This window comes from Curcuma longa, chromosome 3 (assembly GCF_044706935.1).
Source record: "Curcuma longa cultivar G26 ecotype Majalengka, Jawa Barat chromosome 3, ITB_CL_G26_1.1, whole genome shotgun sequence".
Lineage (NCBI taxonomy): Eukaryota > Viridiplantae > Streptophyta > Magnoliopsida > Zingiberales > Zingiberaceae > Curcuma > Curcuma longa.
Genome location: NC_133863.1, coordinates 12355307 through 12380316, shown reverse-complemented (window position 1 = coordinate 12380316; position 25010 = coordinate 12355307). Strand labels below are relative to the sequence as shown.

The following is a 25010-nucleotide window of genomic DNA, read 5'->3' as shown; positions in this document are numbered from 1 at the left end:
GTTTGAACAAAAACTCCCCTATATATATATATATAGGTTTTTTAATTAAGAAGTGTAATTATGTGCACAAACTATATAATCTATATAGACAATGAGTCATTAGAGTAAGATTAGTTTTCATTGTTGCATATATAATTAGAGACACAATGAATTAGCTAGAGTATAATTTTGATGGCTATTTATATAATTTGATATACACAAATTACTTGGATAAAACATGGTCTGATGCAAGTGTTTACATATTACACATTATTTGTCTTGTGCTCTGATGAAAATAAATAAATAAATGCACTAGCTCAGAATCATGAAAGCTTGAGCAAGAACACAGCTAGCCATCAACTTGTTTAATTTGTACTAGTTATTACTGATATATCAATAAGTAGGAATACCATCATATATATGTACAATACCATCATATATATATTGTCATTTCACAAATGATATATTCATATTGCACCATAGTTTGCACAATAAGAGTAGGTAGCTAGCTATGTGGTTTCAATTGTTCTAGAATATATATATTCGAATCTGCTTTTCATTTCCATGGATAAATTTGGCAGCTCGCGGTGGATGTAGATGGTAGCTCCACGCCGACTTCTTGTTCTTCAGTGACTTCAAGTATGTGTTCAGCTTCCTCTGAGTACATGGCTTCCTTCGAAGCATCATGGCTGAGTTGGGAGGCGACAAACTTATCGAAAACCCTCCAATCGGTGACTAGGTCAGAAGCTTGGCTAAGGTTAACATTCTCGGTGCTGTTGTCGATCTCGATCACCTCAAGTTGGTGTCTAGGTTGCACAATTGCTTCATTATTACTGTTATTCTCCGAGAAGATGAATCGGAGAGAGCTTCCATGGTTCATGTAGCTGGCATTAATGCTCTTGGGGCTCTCAATTGCTGGAACTACTTCATGATTATAAGTGTACTCTTGTGGCGAGTGGTACTGAAGCTTCTTCTCACGTTTGTAGAAGAGCTGACTGTGGTATTCCAAGGCAGATTGCAAAGGCAAAGTCCTCGGTGAGTCGATGTCTCCAACGAGTGATCCTTGTTCCATGTCATACCATGGCATATCATCACTGGCTTTTCGAGCAGTAGGGGCTCGTTTCTTGAACACCCTACACACCACCCAACCCTCTTCCTGTAAATGCTTCAAAAATCACACCCAATTACTTATGTATCTGAAGCTGTTAGGGTTTGAAATTTGTATGATAATCAACTTAATTGTTCGAAATTAAAGAAAAACACATCAAAGAGGAAATGCTTAATGCTTATATAATTTACTTGCCTGTGGAGGTCCATTTTCGTTCGTCTCAAGGCGATATTCGTGCATGATCCAATCCGACTTTAGCCCATTGGGGGCTCTTCCCTTGTAATACACCAAAGTCTTTCTCATCCCAATCAACCTGAGCTTGGAGTAAATTGGCTTGTCTCTACCAGTTGCCTTCCAAAACCCGGCTGTTGTTGCTCGGTTGGTTCGAGTTCCGGTTGGATACTTTTTGTCCTTATGACTGAAGAAGTACCACTCGCTTTGCTCCTCCACACCAAATCTACATATCTCTATAAGATTTATCGAAAACATGTTTCATCAATCATTTATATTATTATAGATCCTACAAACATAAGAGAAATCATGAACTTAATTATAGTGTAGCACTGCACCTTGAAGATCCCAAGGTTCAATTTTGTATAGATCGACATCTTTTATTACATCTAAGTCGATCTTTCGAGTAGCCACTTTCTTCCTAAGGTAGTAGTCTACCAATTCTTCGTCGGTGGGGTGGAACCGAAAGCCCGGTGGAACCCGTGAAACAGTGTTCATCTTGATCTTGTGGAGGTACTTGGAGTGATCAAGTCCTGAAAAAATCATGAATTAAAGTTTAGATGGTGCAAGTTATAAATTATATTCTTCATTTTATGTGAATAAATATTTTATATGTTTTCAACCAAATGAAATTAATCAAATTCGATTCAATTTTATGCACAAAATTAACTTTGTAATAAGTGAGGAAATTCACTATATCCTCATTGCATTTATGTTCAATAAATGAAATTAAAAATTACTTAATTTTCTACTCATGAATTCTCTACATATTAGAAATATTTTCACAAACTTCAAATCACAATTATGTAAAGTTCTTAAACCATTAATTTGCCTAATCATTATAATAAAACACAATTAATCTTCAAATGAATCATGCATTTGTAACCAAAGATCTAGTGTTGCACTATTCTCTAGTTCAATAAAAAAAAAGATAAAGTATTTACTGAAAAATAATTAGTTGTGTAGAATTCGAAACAAAAACACTTGAAAATTAAAGGAATAGATCCACAAGAACTCATCATATATATATATATATATATATATATATATATATGATCAAAGTGTGTGCATAATATTTATGAAATGTATGTAATTATGAGTAATCATTATGATCATTGAGCTGAAACATATGTAGATCTCAGTAGAGCATATATAGAGTCCAAGCAAAAAGAAAAAAGGAAAAGAAGAAGAAGAAGAAGAACCGATCTATTAATGAACATGAAATATTATGTACCATATATTCAGACACAGAGAGTGATCACCTGCAACCTTCAGTATACTACTTTGGCTTGCTGATGCCTTAAGATCTGGGTGCTCTCTTTCTCCTCGATCGATCTAGCTAGATCGATCTACACCGAAATTGGGTTCCAAAGGAGAGGGAGATAAGGAAGGAAGTAGGCTTTCAGATACAACTTTTGGAGCAAGGTATCAGAGATGGATAAGATATGCAGGCTGTCCGTCACAAATCACAGGGAAGGCATAGATCAAAACCTTGTTGTTGAGCTTCAACAAACTGAGAAGGAGGAGGAGGAGCGAGCCGAGAACGGAAACGGAGGAGAGTGAAGGAGTGTAATAAGGAAGAAAGCTTCTGGTTGAGGTTTTGAGGGTTGGCCTCTTGCACTTGCAACCACCTCCTCCAACTTTTCTTGCTGCTTATAATTATATGACCATAAAGAAAACAAACAAGGAACAGGCCTGTCTTTATATATGTGATCCTTTCTACCCTACAGAAGATTTTACTCTCCTTTTTTTATTATATTATTATTATTTTCAGTACTTAATTATCTCCCGAGTATATATCATTTATAAACGCATGTGTTTCAAAGAATTTTGAGTTTCGACGAGTAAACGATAGAATAGTAGGGGTTTCTGAGTAGTGTTGATGAAACCCTAGCTACATAAACTCAAGTGTAACTTACTTGGTCAGCTAATATTGTGATCGACCAACTCGTTCCAAGTAGATCGAGTTAGACTACGACTTTAGAGTAATTAAGTTAGTCATCACATTGAAAGGGAGATGAACAAAGTATTTAATGTGACACACTAACTGAATGTTTACGAGTAATAATTATCTACACGAGTTAGATTTAGTCACTATATAGTGATCAAATTAATAGGGTTGATCGACATCCTTTTAATGTCATTATTTTCCATGCCATTAATTCATATCATTGAAATTTGAATAAGATAGAAAAATCATGGCTACCCTAGAAAAATAAAGGAGTTTAGTTATAGGAGAGGTAAAATTAGGGGTGGGGAAAATACAAAAGAAAGAAGGAAAGAGAGAAAGGCAGGCATATAATGGCGGAGACGTAACTGAACGGCCACCTCCACTGTCCCTGTAATCCAGCAATGTGTGGGACCCTCTTCACCTTCTAAAATATCCCCATCCCTTGCATGCCTTTTCTATTTCTTCCCCTTTTTTTCAATTTAATTAATTAATTAATTCTTTCAAAGAAAAATTATTTTACGTATTTTTTAAAACATGCTTGTAGTCTTAAATATTATCATTTTACTCTCTGGCTAGTAGTGTTGAAACTCGAATAAACAAATACATTTATGATATCAAACTTATTAACCATCAATAAATTTAAAAATAAAAAATAAATAAACTCGAATTAAAAGCTCCATAACATCTAATTTAAAATAATAATAATAATAAATTAAACTTAAATAATTATTTTATTATCTTAATTGATTTTAAATTTAATTTGATTCAATTGTCTTATTAAATAATTTTTTAAAAAAATTAGGATATTTTCAGAAAATATTAAAGTATAAGAAGTAAAATGATTTTTTTTTTAAAAAAAAAAAGACTCATTGTCCCCACTCACCTTTTCCCACCTTCCAACATCATGCTTCTTCTTCTTCTTGCCTCAGAACAAGATAAGAGAAAGGAAAAGAAGGGAATAAGAAGAAGGCATGGCATGGCATGCAGTTTAAACTTAAAGAATGGGAGTAAAAGTTGTTCTTCTTTTATTACCCATTTGACCCGGCCACTCTGGTGGCTTCTTGTGCACCAAAGGGGAGGAAGAAGAGCAAGGAAGAGGGATATGATGGTCGGCTGGGGCCCGGCGTGGATGGACCCGATCATTAGGGTGGCCCCCTTCAAATTTTTGGGTGCTGGTTGTGGTGGCAGAGCAGGTGGAGGCTCGTCCTGCTCGGGCCCACCTTGAGTTGGGTGGGATTATTGGCCACGGTTTACACGTTGCTGATGCTCTGACCGGTGTGAGTCAGTCAAGTCGAGTTGGCCCGGACCAGATTAATATTTAACTGTCTTAACTTTAAAATTTATCAACGAGGTAAGTGTGAATACTGAGTGCAAGCCCTCGAAACATCAGACGAGTTAAATTACGACACAACAGAGTTGTGAGTCAGGGCAAGGGTTTGAATCTTGACGAAGCCAGGCAATATTATTTACGACTGTTTCTCGATTTACCTCTTCATAAATGGTCGTGGAGCCGATCGAGGTAAGTGTGAATACTGCCTTTTGCAGAAGAATACTGAGTACAAGCCCTCGGACGTAATTAAATTGATTACAATGGAACAGATTTATTGAAGTAGATAAGAATTAAATTTTGATGAAATTAAGGTATTATTTTTCTTCATCGTGATCAACTGTAGTTTTACGATTTATCTGATCGTGGAACTAACCCTGTAAGATCATTGAAATAGCATATTCTATAGTAAATACTAAGTACAAGTATAAGAAAAACAGAAGGGATCAAATTACGAAAAGATCATACGAGATCAAGAGGTCTGGAAAAATGGTTACTGATACTATGATGATTCTAAGATTTTTCTCTTCTTAACCTATATCTCAAGAACTGGCCACCCATTGGATCGCCAGAATGTGATCATTTGACCCAAAAGTTGAATGCAGATTGCGAAATATTACAGTTTTGGATCACTTTGAAGTTTTCTGACGAGATTAGAATGATAAAGAGAAGATTAGCGAGGCCCTAAGCCAAGATGACACATAAATGGAGGAAAGTTACAGTTTGTATTTTCTACCTGTTACTTGGACAATGGATCATAATAGCATTTTCAGAAATACTTCTGCAAAACTAAATCTGTTGTTTTTGAAGCCTGAAACAAAGGATCATGAATATAACTCCGGAAAAAAAAAAAAGGAACTTCAAACAACAATTTGACCGGCCAGAAGATCAAGTTAATATGTTTTTCTCCAGGCATGCCATTTTAGCTTCAACAGATACCATAGCGGAGATACACCATGGATGCCGCGTGATATCCTAGAATCGAAGACGTTGAAGTTCCTTTGTCGTAAAGTATCCAAAAGCACTTGGGCAGGCACGGCTGGCAGGAGCACAGGAAGAGCCTCAGGAGGAATTGTTGGAGCCAACTCCCGAGCTTTTTGCAGATGAAGACCAGCCACAGAGGCCACCTCAAACACAGCATCTGGAAGTGCCTCACTTGACTCTATCTTGATCTCCGGTCCTCCATTGCTTGTTGTTAGTAAACCATGGCTACTAGCGACGTCAGCAGGAATGTATACTATCCTTCCTTGGCGACTCGCGTGGTAAGGCAAAGACTTGAGCAGGAGAAGAAGCCCGCTGGCTTTGCCGATGTGGGAAGCTGCATGATCAACATTTGTTGAGTGAATGCCACCAGCTTGAAGAGTCATGTAGAGCATTGTTGATGCAGTGTCTTCTGCATACTGCTCCAAATCCGTGATAGTTTCAGGAATCACACCCTCTTCCCGACTTGCATCTTTTATTCTGGCATCGACAGAGCGCTTCAGCCAGTGCTTGCTGATCTTATAATCTGAAATCACCGAGGAGAGGGCTTGTGCAACTGGGTGTTCAACCTTTTTCTTCGCAAACAATTTGTCAATTGTATCTTGCCACCACAGAAGGCGCATGAGCCCAGTGTTGGGATCAGATGCAACATCCATGGCCCGTGCAGTTTCAACATTGAAGGCACGGAGAACAAATGCAGCCTTACGCATATCTGGAAGAAGCTGGAGAAGGCAAAGGTAGTGATGGTAATCATAACTACGAACTTGCTGCACGCAATGAGAGAAGGCTGCACGAATGCTCTTGCTATAACCAGACGGATTACTCATCAGTTCCTCGCAGTTAATGTTCCCTTAGTGTGCAACTCCTGTATGAATTACATTCATACATCAATTACTTCAAAAGAAAAGAGAGAGAACTAATCAATCATAAAGCCTAACCAAAATCCATAGCTATGTTACATTATTGATCTCCACTATCTGCTAGCAACACTAATTAATGCTATATAATATCTTTTCCAGAATAGAAGGTTAGTTCCAATCAAGTGAATATTTGGCTTTGCATATATTTAGATGATGAATTCTCACTGTAGCAAATGGACCAAGATCCATGAAACAAAGTATTTCTGTGAATGCAATTGAAGGAAAGAAATTCCTATCAAATGCACTACAAGTGGAATACTGAGAATTTGTTTCATTTTAGGTTTCAGTGGTTTCTTATATATAGATAACATCAGTTCCTCTATTACCAAAAAAAGAAACAAAGTATGCTTCCAGAGGAAATAAGAAAATTTCTAGAGTTGTTAAACTATTCAGAACAATAAGATATTGCACAGCGAGATAACCTTGCTCAAGAGAATTGCAGAGCAAAGTTGGCAAAACTCAACGCTAGTGCAGGAAAGACACGAGTAATAACATGGTACTTTCCATATAAAAAAGTCAATCATCTTTCATTTTTGTGGATCATAGTGCCTTTACATGTTCTTGGATATGAGAAATTACAGAATTAACTAGTTCATTTTTGCGGCATAGCAATGTAATAGTTGACTATTGCAATGAACATGATTTGATAAGTCAATTAGACCTAAGAGAAAAACATTTGAAAATTTTCTAATGTATGCTCGGTAAAGGCTCTCGAATTCACTTTCACTTACCTATTTGGTGTCAGAAGAGACTCCATATAAACACCAATAGAATCCTAAGCGACCAAAAGATATTTTAAAGTCATGCATTGTGCAACAAAACATATGAGATTCCACACAGATAGAAAAGCTATGGAAATTTGAACACAGAGCAAGGACATTACTAAAGTAAGAACAAAAAACTGAAAGTTATGATTTTACTGAATTCAAGCAGCTATATAAACAACAGAGAATAGAAGCTATAATAGTATGATTGATTTTATTGGACAAAAGAAATCACATTTAGAACTTCACCCCCTGTAAAGAAGGGGTACATTAATCGTTTTCCAAATTAATTTCTGTTTTGATGAAAAGAAACATAGCAGAACATTTCAATTCTTCAAATATATAAGCAAAGATCAGATTTTTCAGAATAAACAGGAAATAAATTTGTTTAAAAGTATTCTCGGATTGCATCATGCATCATTCAACAAAAGCTAATCTCTTTCTGAACTCGGGAAAAGAACAGACTCATAAAAAAACTATTTCTATAAAACAAAGCTAAAAAGAGGTCAAAATTAAGGTAGCATGACAAATGGAGCTACGAGATGATACGGCATGAGAGTACCTGCGGTCAGGTATAGGCAGCGGCGACGTGATTTCCAGCGGAGGGCGACTGCGAGGGGAGCAAAAGAGCAGAAGGAATAACCGAGTGGAAATAAGAGAACAGTCGCAAGCCGCAGCGACTTGGGAGCACCGCCGTCCTCGATCGGTGGGGAAAACGCCAACCGAGAAGAGCACGGTCACTGATAGGATTTAGGTTTGGATCCGATTTGGAACATGAAAGATCGGAGGAACGAAATCACGAGACGAAGGGGGAAGGGAGGGGAGTTCGGCGGTCGGTTTCGGGACCGATTCAGGAAGACGCATTCACTTGGTTTGTGCAGCTCGTGGGCACACCTGCAATGGGATCGAGGGGGATGATTGGCATGGGAGGACGAAGGGGAGGAGTGACCTGAGGGAGAGAGGAGGATGAGCAACGCAGGTCGCCCTGTGAGATCGGAGGAATGAGATCGCCGAACAGAGGCGAGAAGCGGCGAGGTTGAGAGATCCTGATAAAAAAGGGCACTTTTGAGCAACATCTTCGATCTCGCCGGTTCGGCCCGGTTCATCTTTGGGTCTGCTTTTTATGCTTCTGTTCCACACCTCATAAATCACGTGTGTGCGTCGAAGGCCCAACATCCCAAGCATCGCGACACATCGTGGCAATCTTCTTGTGCGTCTTCTTCTTCCTCCGCCCGTGCCAATCAGGCGACGACGAAGCTCGAAGGCGAATCATCCATCGCCGTAGAAGGTTTCGCCATCAATGACGCTCGGCAGTTCCGGTGGATCCAGCGTCGTCGGTGAGTTTTCTTCTCATCCACTCTAACCTAGGCGATTGGGGATTTGATGCTGATCAATGGTCCAAGTTTTATCGAGCCGAGGGTTTTCTGTAACTGGATCGTAGGAGTTCGTTTAGAAACTATTGATCGGCACGATTGTTCTTCTTTGTGGCCGTGCCGAACTTGTCACAGATTGCTGAGAAGAGGGCGACTTATCAAGATGGGCTTTCTACTGTTTCCAGGACTTCAATCTGGATCTTCAATAGATTTCAACCTTTTGGTAGTTTTTTCACCTTCAATATCTTGCCCAGGATGTAGTGCTACACGGTTGAGGATTTTCTTATGTATTTAAGTGTTTTCACTCCGTTGCATTGTAACAGAAGCCCTGAGATTGCTAACGACTGATAAGTATAATTAGCCATGCTAGATCTGTTTAGAGAGGGATCTGTCAGCTCCTACATGTATCCTATCAAGATCTCTTCTTTACACCCCTTATTTTAGACTCATTGTTCTTTCAAAGATGTAATCGTGATCGCCTTTATCTAGTAGGTAAAGAGACTCATTTTTTATGATGTCTGCCTATGGTCTAGCTTGTATTTGCATGGTCAGCTTTTGAAGCACTTTCAAGGTCTCTATCGAGTTTGGACTGAAAATGCTGCCCTAATTGCTGCTGAGAATATAGTTTTACTTAGTTCATTAGCACTGCCAAATTAGCCAACATTCCAGTTATTGTGAAATCCTGAACAGAATTGCCAGGGATAAACCTGAGGACGGTGAGAATATTATGTTCTCATCATGCTTCTTATGCCCTTGTTGGCACACATGTTGCAATGGTTGGAGCAAAGGATTATGATCCCATTAGGATAAGCTAACCTCGACAGTTCAGATTGTGGGTTGCAGTTTGCTTGCAAGAACTTGGAATCATTAATCAGATATGTCCGTTCAATTCATCCTCAAGCCTTTGCACAGTGGCTGTTGAACGTGGGAGTTTGCTGTTTTTAGTCCCCTGAATTCTTTTAATCCAATCTGTTTTTTCTTTTACAGTCATTGCTATCATAATACTGTTTATAGTTCTTTCCATACACACATCTCAATTTTTTGCAATTAAACTTACAGGTTTATGCATTCATTTAGTTATATACCTTATGTATGACGAATAAATTTATCTTAAGATCTCAGCCTTTACTCAATCAGTTAAACCATACTTTAAACACTGATCTGTTAGCATTATGGTCAAAAACTATCCTCATTGGTACATTGTATTTTGCTTGTTACTTGAGAAAATTGTAACTCATGTTTGTCTCTCCTTGTCCTATACGAAGCTTGAAAATTAAGAAAAAAAAGTCTAAATATTTTAGAAACCATGAGAAAGCAAGATACTCCATTAGAAGTAGCAATGTGGCAGAATTGTATGTAAACTGTATTTCCTCAGTCAATAGTGGTGATTAAGAAGAAAACAATTCAAATTAGTTAGGCATGTCTACGTGGAAATATATCCATTTCTTTAGAGTTACAGTTCAGAGTGGAAATTATATTATGGCTTCCCACAAGAACAAGGAACAAATTGTCACTTACTTGAAATAGTTGTTTTTCATTCTCACCAGTCGATGTATACTTGTTTTTTCTGATCGTTTGTTGTACTTATACTTTTATTGAAAAAGTATTCTTCCCCCTTCACACCTTCGTAGTTAAACTGTGCACACAAATCACCAAAGATGCATACTCTGAGTAATCTTTCACCTTACACCAGCATTAACGCCATTGAAGTTTCTTTATGCGACTTGAAGATTTATTATTATTTATCAGGCATCAGTGGAACCACAAAGATGTTGGTCCCTTCTCATGGTGCTTGTTTCGTTTTAGAAGAACTCATCTGTTTTCATCCTACTTATCGCACCAATGGGTGGTGCCCTTATTGTTTCCTTTATCCTCTATTTTCTCTTTCTTCCTTTTCACAATCTTCCCTGGACAACAACCTTTGCTGAAATGTTTCCTTATGGTGCTAGCCTCTAAAGTCATTTTACAAGGATAAGCTAATGAAACATTCACATACGAATCTGATGACAATTTAGACACAATGGTTAACCACTATCAACCAAATCATTCGCACACTGAACTGTTCTATCTTGTATCACTTGTTATCGTAAAATAATTATACAATGCTGTGTAATTCTTTTGTTATTTGGTTAAGAAGGCAAATTTAATGCAGCACTATCTGCCTTCTGGCATTTGAACATTTAAAGTCAACATTTAGTACAAATAATCTATCTGCCAGTGACATAGCTTACTACATTCACGAGCCTTTTTTCCTTCTCTGTCATCCATTGACAAAGACGGAAATGTTCAACATTTTCTACTTAGCGTGGATAGGCTTAGATCATAGTTTCATTGTGCTCTATGATAAAGTGGCTGATCAGCCCTTCGACGTTACCTACATTAATGCTATAGTGTTCCTTGATTTCTTTGATCAGTAGAGATCTAGACAATACATATAGCTGGTTTTGTATAATGTATTAATTTTTCTGTTCATGACAAATTATATTTTTCTAGGTTGTACCATTCTTTTGTATAGTTAGTATTTTTGCTAAACTGCATCAGAAGATATGCTTGAGAAATGGCATAATCATGCACATTTCCACAAGATGTCGCTTTGTTGTGTCCATTGTTTCCTCTAAGCGTAATCCTTCAGTTAGATTGTTCACTTATCATTACTATACTCTTGCTTCCATTTACTTCTCTTGCAGTTCCTCGGAACTTCAGATTGCTTGAAGAGCTTGAACGAGGAGAAAAGGGCATAGGAGATGGAACTGTAAGCTATGGTATGGATGATGGAGATGACATTTATATGCGATCCTGGACTGGGACAATAATAGGTCCTCATAATGTAAGGCATTCTCGTATCCACTTTAATACCTTGTCACTTGGAAGCTCGTAATTTCTTCTTCTAGCACTCTCACAGACTGTCCATGAGGGCCGCATCTATCAACTCAAGTTGTTCTGCGACAAAGACTATCCCGAGAAACCGCCTAGTGTTCGATTCCATTCCCGCATCAACATGACTTGTGTCAATCCTGACACTGGAATGGTAAGCAATCTCTGTTCAAAGAGTGATATTTTCATTGTGGTCGAAAATTTGATTGGCATGGATGTTTGATCAATAAAAACAGGTCGACCCAAGAAAATTTGCAGTTCTAGGGAACTGGCAACGGGATTACACAATTGAGCATATCTTGACACAACTTAAGAAGGAAATGGCTGCATCGCATAATCGCAAACTGGTTCAGCCTCCAGAGGGCACCTACTTCTGAAACAATGGATTTCAAACACGAAGACACTACTGCGAAGCTGAGCTTCACCTTCTCTATTTCGTGTCGCATAACGAACTTTCCATATATATTTCAGTGTAGATTGTGTCATAAAATTTGACCACAATGAATTGCTATAATCTTATCGTGGAACTGTGTGCGTTGTCCACCTTTGCTTGCTTTTGTGAAAAAAGAATCAAACCGTGTCCGAATGTTTAGTCTCTTAGTATGTTGGAGGCCTTCTCGGACTTTTTTGTTCACATAATTTTGTACTGTGTTGTTAGTGTGCATTTTGTTTATGGAAATAGTTATTGTTTTTTCTATGAATTCATAAAATTAGTATGTTTAATTGAAAAAAAACTTTAATACTATAAATTTATAAATAAGAATTGGCCATTAATTCTTCTTTATCTTTTTCATTATTTAAATAATATATTTTTGTACATAAAACCCCTTCTCGTCTACGCTCTCCCTGCTTCTTCAGTCCTTCCCTTCCTCTTCGATTACAGTGAGTGAGCGAGCGAGCGAGATGGGCAAATGCAGCAAGCTCCGGTATATTCTTCGACTCCGTCAGATGCTGCTGCGGCGGTGGCGCCACGCCGCGGAGGCGGCGCCGGACGTCCCTGCGGGGCATGTGGCGGTGGTGTGCGTGGGCGCCACCTCCCGGCGGCGGTTCGTGGTGCGCGCCTCCCATCTTAACCACCCCGCTTTCCGGCAGCTGCTCCGCCGCGCCGAGGAAGAGGAGTACGGCTCCCCTTCCTCCGGCGGCCGCCCAGGCCCGCTCGCCCTCCCCTGCGACGAGGCCCTCTTCCAGCGCCTCATCCTCCTCATCTCCTCCTCCACGTCGTCTTCTTCCTCACGGCCACAGAACTATTGTAGCCTCGAGGGCTTCGAGGCCGTGCTTTCTAGTAGTCCTGGTGGTTCTTCCTTCGCCGGCGACTCCCTGCCGTTGCTCCGCGACGGCTCGAGCATTGCCCGCTATAACTGAATGATTTCTTCGTCTCTTCTCGTTAATTTGTTGTTTTTTTTTCCTTTCTAATTTTTTCTTTGGAGAACACTTTGTGACTTTGTGTGTCAACTGTCATCTAGTTAATTGAAATAATGGAAGTAATTAACATTGTATTACCGTCATCAAGCTCGAGGTAAGCACACTAGCGCTCCTTATTTGTTATTATTATTAAAAGAGCAGTCGATTTTTTAAATAAATAAATAAAATAATCTAAAAAATATTCGTATCCAATGGTATTGTAGGGGTTGTAGAAAAAATATTTTAACTAGTAAAAATTGCTCCAATTGTATTTCATCAATTTAAAGAATAATTTTGATTAAATTAAAATAGTTTTGATTAATAATTGAATTACTATTAAAATCATTTTAACTATAATTACTTGGCAATTTTCAAATATATTTAAGCAGTTTTAATTAAAAATATTAGAACAGTGCTAGAATATGGAGTGTCTTTTTTTATATTTTTTTATGATGGAAATAAAGAATGTCCTTTTAAATCTTTACCATTTGAAATCTCTCTTAATATAACACCATAAAAAAGAAGTATTTTGCATAGACAAGATTCCTAAATATTTTCTGATTTATTTTATATCTCAAGCTAAGTGGTTAGATAAGTGATTTAGCTATTTGATCTATCAGACTATCAAGATGATTTGAGTTGGTTAAGAAATTCATAAAAGTTAAGAGCAATGGTACAGCGGTAAAATGCTCAATGATTTACTTAATTATTTATGATTCAAAATCTAAGACATTTATTGTTGAGTCCGGAGTCAAAAGTACATTTTTTAAATTTATCATGATGAGTGAGAAACTTTCATGAAACTGAATTGGCCATCTTCAATCATATGAATTGGATACACTATCAAATCTTAGAATATCAGTTAAACAAATTGAATATACCTCAGCTCCTTACCTACTAAAGGAAATAATTATTAATAAATAATATATTGTTCAAAAAAATGATAGATTACTTTAATTTGGCTGTACATGTATAAAAATCTTCATTAAAATACAAGGAGAATGCACGCACCATGTTTGGCATCTCTCATGTGCATGATCCGGAGCTTTTGCTTGTAATGGTTCCATCACGGCTCATGGGATGGTCCCTCCTTGTAAACAACTAAGTGCCTTAATAATTCGCAGTTGATCAGAACATAAGATGCCTTAGGAACAAACTTTTTTTTTATAATCCTTACTTGATATTCGCCGAATTATAGGCAAAAAGGATTTTCTTTTGACAACAAGAGGATCAAAGAAACTTTTTTATATACAATTCAAGTGTTCATCCAATTAATCTTAAAAGTAAATAGTCTTCCTCTCTATTTCATCTATCGAGTAAATCTAAAATATAATTTATATATACTATACACATATCTACTTCTCTGAAAATGTATCTCTAAACAATATTTTTCAATAAGCTCATTTTACTATCATTGTCTTTTAATTATTGCTCTATCTAAGTATGTTAATTTAGTCTTTATATAATGATCAATGATGATTTTCATATCGTGCCACATGTACATTGAATCTAGGGTGTTCTCGAAATATTATAACAATATAAAACAAATCATTGCAGCAATTAGAAATCATCGTTTCAAATGTTTTGGAATGGATGTATGATACGTAGTCAAAGGTGGTTCTAGTTTTGAAATCAGTCACTATGAGCTTGAAAGGTGCGCATGAGGAGCATCACACGTGGATGTCCTTTGGGAGACCACAAAATTTAGTGAAATAAAAAATTAAGTTAATGCTTAAATTTATTGATATTTTATTTCAATTTTACCTAAACTTTTTAAATAATATATATGTATCTTATCCTTTTAAATATTTCTTTAAATTAAAAATTTTTTATTTTAAAGTTTTAATTTTGTAAACTCTCGAGGACGTATTAGATAAGTAACAGTTTGAGGAGTGAAATGAAATTTGCCATTAAATTTAAGTGCTGGGCTTATTACTGGGCCGTTTCAATCAAGTTCTAGAAGCCCAAATGAGGTTTGAAGGCCCGGCCCGGTTCGGATCGATTTGTATATATATGAGGGCACTAACTAACCCTAATCAGATCGATTGTCTACTTCTCGCGGAAGAGCAGCAGCGCGGCGGCGGATTGTGAGGTAAGGACGATCGTTTTTGTTCTGAATCGTCTCCATATAACGAGTTCCAGTTCTAATATTAGGTGTTTTCTATTTGATTCCCTGTGTTTTCTCGTGTTAGATCGTGCGTGTAAGGTCGTCTGAACCTCGAATCGATGGCGGCGGTGGCGTATGGAGCAATGAAGTCGACTAAGATAGGGCTTGAACAGCCCCAGGAGGAGCTGCATCGTATCCGGATCACCCTGTCCTCCAAGAACGTGAAGAATCTGGAGAAGGGTGAGGCGTTGTCTGATCTCCCATCGAGCTGTTTACTCTCTTGTCTTTTGTTGCTCGTTTCTGGATTTTTGATCGTGTTTCTCTGTTCAGTGTGCGCGGATCTGGTAAGGGGTGCGAAGGACAAGGGGCTCAATGTTAAAGGGCCTGTGAGAATGCCTACTAAGGTTCTTCACATCACCACCAGGAAATCTCCTTGCGGCGAAGGTACTGCAATCTCTCTTTTGGATGTTGTTACACCTAATGCGAGTTTGTTTTAATCATTGTTTTATTAGTAGTGTGTTAATTAGTGTATATTGAGGAATATAGTGCACATTATGTTCTGTAAAGCAACATTTTAATATGTATCATATGGCATAATGTTGTCTATAGCACATCCAGTTCAAGATAAGGTACAATTAACCTATTGGTTGTAGTATTGTAAGGCTTTTAGAGATATAGTCTAGTGTCATGTAAATTAAAGGTTATTGTCTACTGATAATACAATTAGTCATTCTATTATACAGTTAAGCAATATATGTAAATACAGTAAGAAAACAAGAATACAAACATAATGCTTAAATCAATCATATGTTGTACACTAACTTGCTAACAAAAGAATGTTATACTAGAAAGTTAGATTTCTTTTACTATCGTGAATATCCATAAATACTGTACGTTTTATCATTGCATTTAATAATTATTTGAGAAGCAGAGCACTTCAATCATGATTGAACCTAGTGTGGAGAAACACCATGTTATGCTTTAAATTTTTTCCTTCTTTACTTGAGAAACACATGACAATGGCACTAGATTTGAAACTGTTACTCTATTAGTACTACCACTCTGTATGATTAATGATATTTTCCAATTAATGATATCCTTCTCAGAAATTTCATGCCTGCTAATCTTTACTATTGTTAGTCCCGTTTTCTTTTTTACTTTTGGAAAATATTTTTATATATTCAGTTTCATTTATGTGTAAAATAAAGTGTACTCATCCGTCGATGTTTTTCTAACAAAAGCAAGATGTGAGTAGTTTAGTGAGGGTTTGGCTGTCTGTGCATATGATGATTAAGAAAGTGTAACACCGAGATATTCTCGATGAAGTGTCAAAATATCGAGCTTTTTAAAACTGATGCACAGTTCAGAATCCTTGGCTACCTCTGAAGCTTGTTTGGGTACAACGTCACTTCCAAATCTTCCTCTATTTTTTGAGTTTTTTTGGCTTGGTTTGAACTTCTGGCCATAGAAAAGTAAAGTCTGGTAGTGACTTATGATTTTCTACTTGTAATGCATTTACATCATTACACAGAAAATATTTAATATTGTCATTTTAGCAATTAGTTTGTATGAATTGCTATTTTATTACCTATTTGATTTCATAAATTTAAGAATTCATATAGTTACAAATATTTTTTTTTTTACTTCACCCTCTGAAAACTATATATATTTTGAATGCGGTTGGTCCTAATGGTTTGATTGAGCTAGTCTAGATGAATGGGTATGTTCTTGTCAAATGGCTCGATAAAATTGGTTCGACCAATCAGTAGAAGGGGTTGGATAAAATTGGTCAGATGGACCAGTTGGATTGAGCGGATTAAGCTGGCTGACATGTAGAATTGGTCGGGTCAAGAGCCTGAACTGTTTGGGCTTGTTGAGCACGGAAAGGATTGAACAGATGAATGGGCTAGTCAAGAATGGGGGAAGCCAATATAGTAAGATAAGCTTTTCGCCCAAGGAAAAGCCGGTGTGCGTGTCCAATCATTTCGGTGCATTTCAATGGCTCCGTACTTCATTAAAATTTTTAAATAATGATATTGTTGTTACCTTTTTATGTTTCTCTATTTAAGTATGAATAAATTCATCAACTATCTCTTTTGAATCTGCTCGGTTCAAGTGGGATTTAATATCGAACATTTTGTTATAGGCACTAACACATGGGATCGCTTCGAGCTCCGTGTACACAAGAGAGTCATTGATCTTCGTAGCTCTCCTGAGGTTGTGAAGCAGATCACTTCAATCACAATTGAACCGGGGGTGGAGGTTGAGGTGACGATTTCAGAATCATAAAACCTGATAGTTACCTTCCTCATTCCCAAACTTTCTATCATCTTGCGCCTGTGATGTTCTATCGGCTGTCATAAAGACTATCTATTTTTGCTTTGGGGGAACTTCTCGCTAATTCATGTTCTCCATTGTGGTGGTTGAGTTTGTGATGCATGATTACTACTACTAGGTCATGTTTCTAAAATTTAGATTTTTATTGCCTTTTTTCAGTTTGAATGCTGGATGATTTATCAAGTTTAATCTCAAGCGTAACGTTTTTTATCCATTTTTTAAAAATATGATTGATTGTTATGGTGTTTTCATTCTTAATAAGCAAGCCAATATATTGCTTCAACTACGAATTTAATATATTCTACCCTTTTTCTCGATGATCTTCGCACCTTTGTTTTCATAGAATCAAATTTCTTTCATAAAATTTATCCAGATTCGACATTAGGTTAATAACAACGCACGAGTCGAATAGTTGTTCTTCAATGATCCGTACTGATCATGAACATGTACGGATCCGATCAAGATAAGCTAGATTTTCTGGATTAAGCTTCGTAACAAAACGAGAAAAATTATGTGCTCAGAAAATAGTATTAATTAATGGAAAATGATAAAAGGTTAAATAACGCAAAGAAAAAATGAAATTAAAAAAGCAAGCATCAAATTAATAGAAAAACGTCCAACATGACAGTAATCAGTCAAATATTAAACGAAGAGGAAACAGTAATGCAGTTTACAAAGGTCCAACGTGCTGACAAAGTCCCAACGAATTTTCAGAATTGACGCTGTAGTAGCTGAGAGAATTACGCTGATACACATCTTATCACCTGAAATTTGCCATTAAAAGAAGATAAATATCCAATCGAACAAGCGAACAATTCACGACTTCTGACAAACTAGTGTTATATATATATATATATATATTTGAATCAAAAGAATTTACTTTAAATTAAAATTCTTACCGAATAATCATTGACCTTCTACTAGGTCCTTACACAAACCTTCAACCAATTGCATATTGCTTACACAATCCGGTGAACGAAATGTAAAAATGAGAAAAGACATATCTCCCATAGAACAGGTTTGTATACATATTTCTGTCCATTCTATTTTATCCATGAACTACCTTACATATTTAGCTCCGGTTCTATTTATCATTCTGTAAGAATTCTAACGCTGGCCAATGAGAAAATCTTAGAAATCATAGCCATAGAACTACTTGGAATCTCCAATCTATTTGCCTATCTTTCTGATCAATATAGGTATGTTTTTTTTTTCTTTTTCATATTCACATACATATGCATGATATTCAACCAAGAAAACCAAATTCCTAAACTTCAATTTCTCTGTGAATGCATATGTATATATTTATTCATACTCTAATCCTCTTGGTTATTCCTTCCATTTAGTCATACTCTAATCCTCTTGGAAATAGTTCACATCTTTGTGGGGGCACTATTTCTTGTCTATAAACATTTCTATAAACCAACGACAGCAATAAAAAATAATCCATCTATTCCATTTTTCGCTATTGATTCCATTCCTATAAAAACCAAAGGTAACAAGTGTTTCACCTGGAATAATCACTCCGATTGAGACCTAGATCTTGATCTGCAACCCAAAATGTTTATCCGCTCATTGCAGTGAAATAAATAAGAATATCAATACAATTCACTGGAAGGGAAAAAAATGAAAATAATTATACAGAAAATCACCTTGACAGTCTGGCTGGAGAAGCAGATTTAGGTCGTGGAGAAGCAGACTTTGATGGTGATCTTGAACGCGATCGGTCATTTGATTTGCTGGAGATTTTTTGTTTTAAATAAAAAAAGTCAGCTAAAATTTTTTATCATCCCTAAATATTTGACACTAAAGCTGAGTTTGACTAAGAGTATAATTAACACTAAAGCTGAGTTTTCCTATGATGAAAAAAGCAGGAAGTGGAAAAGAAAAGATGAGTGACAATTCTTCATCACCCAAAAATATTTGAAAGTCATTCATCCACATGCAATTTTATGGTCCCTTCCCTCTCTGCCCCTCTTGTTTCCATCAAAGCAAACATAGCCTCAAAAATCCAATTGAAGGTGTCTGAAGTCAACTTGGAATCGACTTAAGAATAAATAAAAGGCCAAGAGATTCACCTCCGGCTCCTCCGTGGTCCTCTACTTCTACTGGGGCTCCGGCTTGATCCTGGGCTCCTCGACTTACTTCGTTCGTAGCTTTTGACCTATACATCCTCATCACAATCAAGCTAGATTAGTTCCGACAAGTTGCAGTCTGGTTTCATGAATCTCATCCACAACCAACTGATATATCACTTGACAAAAGAAAAAGGCAAGAGAATAGAAAACAAAAAGATTATAATTTTAATTGACTTTAATTCTCAAATATCTTGCTACATTATCTGTGTTGTTTTACAAGAACAAGATATACTATTACATTACATAACAGTGTCCATATCATCTATAATATGTTCAAATCAATTAAATGCTACTACTCACGTTGTCTCACATTCAAGTTATAAAAAACTATGTTGTGATTCATCTGTGTTTGAAACCTTGATTGTATTATTATCATGTTATGTCTAATAATGGGCACCATTCATAGTGTCTTTAAGAAGAATGTAGCACAACAATTCAGCCATCAGGTCATTCGAAACAGATTGATTTATCATGTGCTACATCATCCATGTGACACTGGATTGACCTCATTAGTAGTATAATCTGCTAGCTAAATTAACACATCCAAAGGTGGGAAAGTTTTAAATTGAGATAACAAACTCAAATTTGAGATTTCAAATACGAGTGACTAATCTAGCAACTTAAGCTGCAATATTGCATCGTAGAAGAAGACATTCAAGATTATTAGGAACTAATCTAGTGTGTGCAGAGACAGACAAAGGCAAGGGCAAGGGCAAGGGCCAGGATGGCCGGACTCCCCAAAATATATTTTTTCTTGTAAATCATTAAGAAAAAAGTGTGTAATTTCCCCCCACAACTCGTAATCTCATCATCATGTTTACTACTTAACTAAACATGCCCAGTAATGAAATTTTTGAAGCCTAGTATTCAAAAAAAAAGAAAAAAAAACCAAGTTGGACAAAGAATTCTGAACGGGCTTAGTAATTCATTATCACTTTATTCAGTAATTTTATATCTTCCATTAACGAACATACCCGAATGTAGGATCTTGACCAAGGATTTTTAAACTCAGTGTCATCAAGTTTACGAATCTGAGAAAATAAATACATAATGTAACAACACATAATTAAAGGTAAAATTCACAATTATAGGTAAACTTCAAATTCTAACACACTTCACAAAGTTTAAATTATATGCACTAAGTTAGATTCATTTTACTATATATCAAAACTTTTTAATTAAATATGACACCATCACTGAAACTATTAAATTGAGAAAGTAATCTTTTTTGCCAAAATTGTAAATTCATTTGAGACACTTCATTTTAAAAATAGAATTACATTGATTAGGATACAATAAAATTTCAATTTATTTATATTTTAATTAAAATATACCTATGTTTATTATTGATTTTATTAAAATCAAATTAAATTTTAACTTATTTCACTAATCTAAAAAATTTCTGATCTATGTACTAGAAATGAAACGTCAAATGTGCTACATTAATTAAAATAAACCAAAAAGTATGTCCTATATTTTGAAATTTACCCTAATATGAATTCCTAAGAGAAAGGTAAGTGAGAAGGAACATTCTTACAGCATATTTCATGTCTTCGTGATTTGTATAATCAACCAAACCCATAACACCTGAGGAACAAAATGGAAAAACAAACAAACTCAGAGGTAACGAGTTGGCCAGGCAAACAAATAAAAGATATCAAGCGTCTTAGACTCTAGTGCTAAGTTCTGGTTAAATGCTTCACTACATGCAAACTTAAATAATATGTAAAATTTTCCTTCTCCTTCATGGAGCTTGTGTTGTGTTTATTGTATGGAACTGAGAAAAGAAAAGATGAAATACAATGATTGTTTCATCCTGTTTACTTGCAAGGATATAAAGAAGAAGGAACCTAATTCCCTCCATTTCATCTTATTTTGTTTCCACTCAATTCAAGTAGAAATGAACTGACATGAAAATTTGACATCTCATAAACACGAGACTATTTATCTCCCATCAATTTTAAGTAAAAAAATTGAAATATGGTGAAAATAAAATAAAACAATTCATTTCTTTTCACTTAAATTATGTCATTTCCTTTTTAGTTCCTCCTCTAAGTAAACAGAACAATGTCTCATTTAAGCAGGCATAACAAAATTCAAATACCTAGCTAAAGTAATAAATTTTGGCCGTAGAGTTGTGTTGAACACTAGATAAAGAATAAAATGATCTCTATGTCTCAAATTTTGTTCACAGGTCATTTGTAAAATCCAAAATTTCTGATCTAATAACACAAAAAGAAATGAAAAGGTTTTAGGTTCACTAAAATGTATATGTAGAAAAGGCTATTGAATGATAGCAAGTCAAAACATATGTTTTCATGTTATTTTCTTTAGGAAAATGTGCTTCATGTGTTACGGACAAAGCAGACTGACTTAGCCAATTTATAGCATATTCATTAAAAGAGTTCATATAATTTATGATGAATGATTCATGTTTGCATTGCATAACATTCTATTGATGGGTCATTATATGTACTACAATAGCAGCAACAAGCATGTGTAACAACTATTTAGGGTGAACAACATTAAATTTTAACCCACACTTTTAAGGTAAGGATATATTGACAGCAATGCTCAGATCATTTGATCTAATATGTTTAAGTGATACTTCAAAAAGATAGGGAAAAAATTTATCCTCAATGTATCTGCAATTCAGTATTTAATTAAATTTCCAAATTATGCTTTTTCCTATTTTAGTATATTGACAGTTAATCCCTTTAAATTTATCCCATATCTAATGGTGTACATAAATATCAGGTGTGCGGTGTGTGGTGATCCATGTCAAGTGGCAAATGGTTGCCACTCAAAAAATGAATCACTAATTAGTTTCTAGAATTTGTTCAATGCATAAAGGCACCTAGCATAATTAAGATGAGCATTTGAAACATATATTTTTTCATAGTTATCATTGAGAGTGGAAAAAACCATAAACTTCCACAAGATATATGGTGGCTCACATTTTTCCAAGCACTAGCAATCAATTCAAATAGAAACTAATTTACAATGGATATTTGAAACCTACCATCACCATCACGGAAAACTTGTGCAAAACATACATCTCCAGCTTTCCTCATGTGATCCTGGAAGTTGTAAGACCAAAAAGAATTAGAAAAATTGTTTATAGAATCTCTAAGGATTTTGCATACCTTAAGATCCTGCCATGAAGCTGAAGAAGGAAGTCCTCGGACAATCACTGTAAAAGTAATCACAAATTTTGTAACACGTCAAGTAAAACACAACAATAAGAATCAAGCTATCAGCGCAAAGTACCTCGATAATCTGAACGATGTGACACTCCTTGTTTGTTTCCCCCGCCTCCATGCCTAGTACCTCGTCCAGTTGGAAATGATTGCCCTCGACCACCATGGGCTAACTCAACCTACATGGAGCAACATGAAAAAACTTAGTATTTGCATAAATTGTTCAAAACATTATAGAGAACTTAGTACCCTGATACGATGACCATCAAAGTCATAGCCATCACGACCCCTCACCGCATCCTCAGCATCCCGTGAACTTTCAAACTATGAAAAATTTTAAATTATAAAAGTTGTAACTGAAGGAAATGAAACACAATAAAGCTCAAGTTAAAAGTGCATACCTCAACAAAACAATAACCAGGAGGTCGAGGAGGATTCTTCAATTGAATTTCCACAATGTGACCATACTACACGAATGTATCAACATAATAAGAAATGACTGTCTGCAGTTGGAGACTAACCACAGCACAATGGTATGTAATACCATCCAGAAGAAACAAATCATAAATATTTCATGTCTACAAACTTATAAAATAGGCAAAAGTGTATGCAGTCAACTTATTCCATTTGCACATTTAACAATATCTTGTTCTTACACAAACTAATGCCTCAAACAATCATAAAGATTTTTGGCCTAAAGCACAGGCACTCAAATAGAATCCAATGTTGCAAAATAAAACATCAGCTCCATGTTTTGTCAGTATTTTGTGAAAAACGACTAGGTTGAACATACTGTACATCATATATCGTAACATCAATGTTAAAGAACCCTGAAATGAGAATTAGTAATCATAGATAATAACTATTTCCAATGTTAATGAATTCAATGTTTATTGCTAATTCTCTATAAGTTTGTGAATAACATATGCATGGAATCTTAGCAGCAACTTAAAGTACAAATAAAGCACATGCAAGGCACTGATCAGCAACAGATAAAGAAATTGTTTTTAAATATGAACCTTGTAAAACAAATCTTCAACTTCTGATTCCCGGATATCTATAGGCAGGTTGCCCACATAAATTGTATGACTTAGTCGAGCACTCATGACCACAGCTGTAAATGTATGCCCTGTAAAAGAAAGTTTAGACATAAAAATGGTTTACTATCAAACTTGCATTTGGTTAGTCCTTCACTTCCATTAATGCTGATTTAACACAACAGACACTCATTTTGAGTTTTGACAATAAAGATGAGTAAAAAGGCCAAAAACTGTGAAGCAAACCAAGAAAGCAATTCTTGATGTGAATGGTGTTCCACAAGCTCCATTGCCCAAGCCCTCCACAATGCTCCAAAGCAATAATCAATGCAAATTATATGTAGGGTAAATCATCCACTTTAGACCTCCTCTGTGAATGCCAGAACCTCTCAAAAGTCCTAAATTCCAAAAAGACTCCTCCCACTCCTCTATAGTACTATTGATAGCTCCAAAGCTCCCATTCCCAGCATACATCATCTATCATGAAGGATGTATGGGTATCAAGGCATAGAGAAATGTTTGTAATAGATCTATTCATTTACCTTTCAAGGTTTCTTCAAAAGATAATGACGAGTTTAAAACCTGAAACAATAAAAAAAATAACAGCCCTTACTAGTTGTATAAACTGGCAAAACAAAAAAACAGAAGTAATAATACTAGATGCTGGACTCCTGCAAGACAAGGTTAAAAAAGAAAAATCCAAACACTAGCTGATGATGGCTAATTGTATAGAAAAAAACAGGCAAAATCATATAATCGAGAAATTCTATGTGGTAGCATACTTTCTAAAACAGCAAGATCGGTGAAATTTAGTCATGAAAAACACTCTGGGGAAGACTTAAAAATCAATAAACTACCAGGAAGAAACCAATGAGGATGTTGCGCAAGGAAACATTCTGATCTCACAAAAAAAACCCTAGGACGAGAATGATTCTCACAAACACCTACACAAAGTCGACGTCGCATGAATCAATCCTCAAACCTTCGCGTGCAATAAGTATAACATAAACTGATCTGGCTAGTAACCATCAAAACAAATCTGGGGCGACAACGCCACAAATTCCACATGTCTAACACGCATTGCAAAGAAACCCCTGAAGGTGTGATCAGATCAAGCAAAGCAACAGCTGATAAACTAAATAATAAGGAAAAAAATGATCGATCAAGAGAGCTAACCGAAAGAGGAACGTGCAATCACTCTTCGAAGAGCTCCAGCTCCACCCTAGAACACTCCACGATCGAGCCCTCGCGAGATGCAAGGCGATTCGAACCCGAGTGGGTG

General features: G+C 36.1%; 6 protein-coding genes and 1 non-coding gene across 9 annotated transcripts; 4 read left to right on the top strand and 3 right to left on the bottom strand.

The window, feature by feature from the left end:
* Nucleotides 1–535: 535 nt before the first annotated feature.
* On the bottom strand, nt 536–1816 carry LOC141823120 (NAC domain-containing protein 7-like). The gene is made up of 3 exons (XM_074710390.1): nt 1657–1816; nt 1283–1554; nt 536–1135 (listed from the first exon to the last, which is right to left on the bottom strand). The coding sequence occupies exons 1-3, from the start codon at nt 1814–1816 to the stop codon at nt 536–538; spliced, it is 1032 nt and encodes a 343-aa protein (XP_074566491.1).
* A 3476-nt stretch (nt 1817–5292) lies between these two features.
* Nucleotides 5293–8278, bottom strand: LOC141823122 (uncharacterized). Its single transcript, XM_074710391.1, has 2 exons — nt 7824–8278; nt 5293–6442 (listed from the first exon to the last, which is right to left on the bottom strand). The coding sequence occupies exon 2, from the start codon at nt 6402–6404 to the stop codon at nt 5490–5492; it is 915 nt and encodes a 304-aa protein (XP_074566492.1). The 5' UTR covers nt 6405–6442; nt 7824–8278; the 3' UTR covers nt 5293–5489.
* A 135-nt stretch (nt 8279–8413) lies between these two features.
* LOC141823123 (ubiquitin-conjugating enzyme E2 variant 1C-like) lies at nt 8414–12205 on the top strand. The gene is made up of 4 exons (XM_074710392.1): nt 8414–8598; nt 11322–11461; nt 11537–11662; nt 11745–12205. Exons 1-4 carry the CDS (start codon nt 8562–8564, stop codon nt 11883–11885), a joined length of 444 nt encoding a protein of 147 aa, XP_074566493.1. The 5' UTR covers nt 8414–8561; the 3' UTR covers nt 11886–12205.
* Nucleotides 12206–12411: 206 nt separating this feature from the next.
* LOC141823717 (auxin-responsive protein SAUR50-like) lies at nt 12412–12870 on the top strand. The gene has a single exon (XM_074710974.1). The coding sequence runs from the start codon at nt 12412–12414 to the stop codon at nt 12868–12870; it is 459 nt and encodes a 152-aa protein (XP_074567075.1).
* A 2086-nt stretch (nt 12871–14956) lies between these two features.
* LOC141823989 (small ribosomal subunit protein uS10y-like) lies at nt 14957–17518 on the top strand. Its single transcript, XM_074711205.1, has 4 exons — nt 14957–15001; nt 15102–15256; nt 15347–15460; nt 17163–17518. Exons 2-4 carry the CDS (start codon nt 15136–15138, stop codon nt 17303–17305), a joined length of 378 nt encoding a protein of 125 aa, XP_074567306.1. The 5' UTR covers nt 14957–15001; nt 15102–15135; the 3' UTR covers nt 17306–17518.
* On the top strand, nt 16294–16377 carry LOC141825794 (small nucleolar RNA SNORD36). The gene has a single exon (XR_012601547.1). It is a non-coding gene; the product is annotated as a small nucleolar RNA SNORD36 (small nucleolar RNA).
* Nucleotides 17519–17929: 411 nt separating the features above from the next.
* On the bottom strand, nt 17930–24974 carry LOC141823442 (serine/arginine-rich splicing factor SR34A-like). 3 transcript variants are annotated; one of them, XM_074710724.1, is made up of 15 exons: nt 24905–24974; nt 24271–24310; nt 23975–24205; nt 23711–23820; nt 23093–23158; nt 22941–23015; nt 22762–22870; nt 22638–22684; nt 22514–22571; nt 21029–21078; nt 20466–20522; nt 19432–19517; nt 19006–19092; nt 18865–18901; nt 17930–18117 (listed from the first exon to the last, which is right to left on the bottom strand). In XM_074710724.1, the coding sequence occupies exons 4-14, from the start codon at nt 23795–23797 to the stop codon at nt 18874–18876; spliced, it is 750 nt and encodes a 249-aa protein (XP_074566825.1). In that variant the 5' UTR covers nt 23798–23820; nt 23975–24205; nt 24271–24310; nt 24905–24974; the 3' UTR covers nt 17930–18117; nt 18865–18873. The 3 variants fall into 3 exon arrangements, with proteins under 3 accessions (XP_074566825.1, XP_074566824.1, XP_074566826.1); XM_074710723.1 differs by lacking the exon at nt 23975–24205; XM_074710725.1 differs by lacking the exons at nt 23975–24205; nt 24271–24310 and having other exon boundaries at nt 24905–24973.
* Between the last annotated feature and the right edge of the window lie 36 nt (nt 24975–25010).

Excerpts from the sequence above, each read along its gene's own strand:
- LOC141823120 (XM_074710390.1), bottom strand. The coding sequence starts at position 1,816 with ATGAACACTGTTTCACGGGTTCCACCGGGCTTTCGGTTCCACCCCACC. Across the intron at positions 1,555-1,656 it reads TGAACCTTGGGATCTTCAAG|AGATATGTAGATTTGGTGTG; the intron begins GTGCAGTGCTAC and ends TAAATCTTATAG. Across the intron at positions 1,136-1,282 it reads ACGAAAATGGACCTCCACAG|GAAGAGGGTTGGGTGGTGTG; the intron begins GCAAGTAAATTA and ends AAGCATTTACAG.
- LOC141823122 (XM_074710391.1), bottom strand. The coding sequence starts at position 6,404 with ATGAGTAATCCGTCTGGTTATAGCAAGAGCATTCGTGCAGCCTTCTCT.
- LOC141823123 (XM_074710392.1), top strand. The coding sequence starts at position 8,562 with ATGACGCTCGGCAGTTCCGGTGGATCCAGCGTCGTCG. Across the intron at positions 8,599-11,321 it reads CGGTGGATCCAGCGTCGTCG|TTCCTCGGAACTTCAGATTG; the intron begins GTGAGTTTTCTT and ends CTTCTCTTGCAG. Across the intron at positions 11,663-11,744 it reads TCAATCCTGACACTGGAATG|GTCGACCCAAGAAAATTTGC; the intron begins GTAAGCAATCTC and ends CAATAAAAACAG.
- LOC141823717 (XM_074710974.1), top strand. The coding sequence starts at position 12,412 with ATGGGCAAATGCAGCAAGCTCCGGTATATTCTTCGACTCCGTCAGATG.
- LOC141823989 (XM_074711205.1), top strand. The coding sequence starts at position 15,136 with ATGGCGGCGGTGGCGTATGGAGCAATGAAGTCGACTAAGATAGGGCTT. Across the intron at positions 15,257-15,346 it reads CGTGAAGAATCTGGAGAAGG|TGTGCGCGGATCTGGTAAGG; the intron begins GTGAGGCGTTGT and ends TTCTCTGTTCAG. Across the intron at positions 15,461-17,162 it reads GAAATCTCCTTGCGGCGAAG|GCACTAACACATGGGATCGC; the intron begins GTACTGCAATCT and ends ATTTTGTTATAG.
- LOC141823442 (XM_074710724.1), bottom strand. The coding sequence starts at position 23,797 with ATGAGTGCTCGACTAAGTCATACAATTTATGTGGGCAACCTGCCTATA. Across the intron at positions 23,159-23,710 it reads TTGAAGATTTGTTTTACAAG|TATGGTCACATTGTGGAAAT; the intron begins GTTCATATTTAA and ends ACATTCGTGTAG. Across the intron at positions 22,685-22,761 it reads ACATCGTTCAGATTATCGAG|TGATTGTCCGAGGACTTCCT; the intron begins GTACTTTGCGCT and ends TTACTTTTACAG.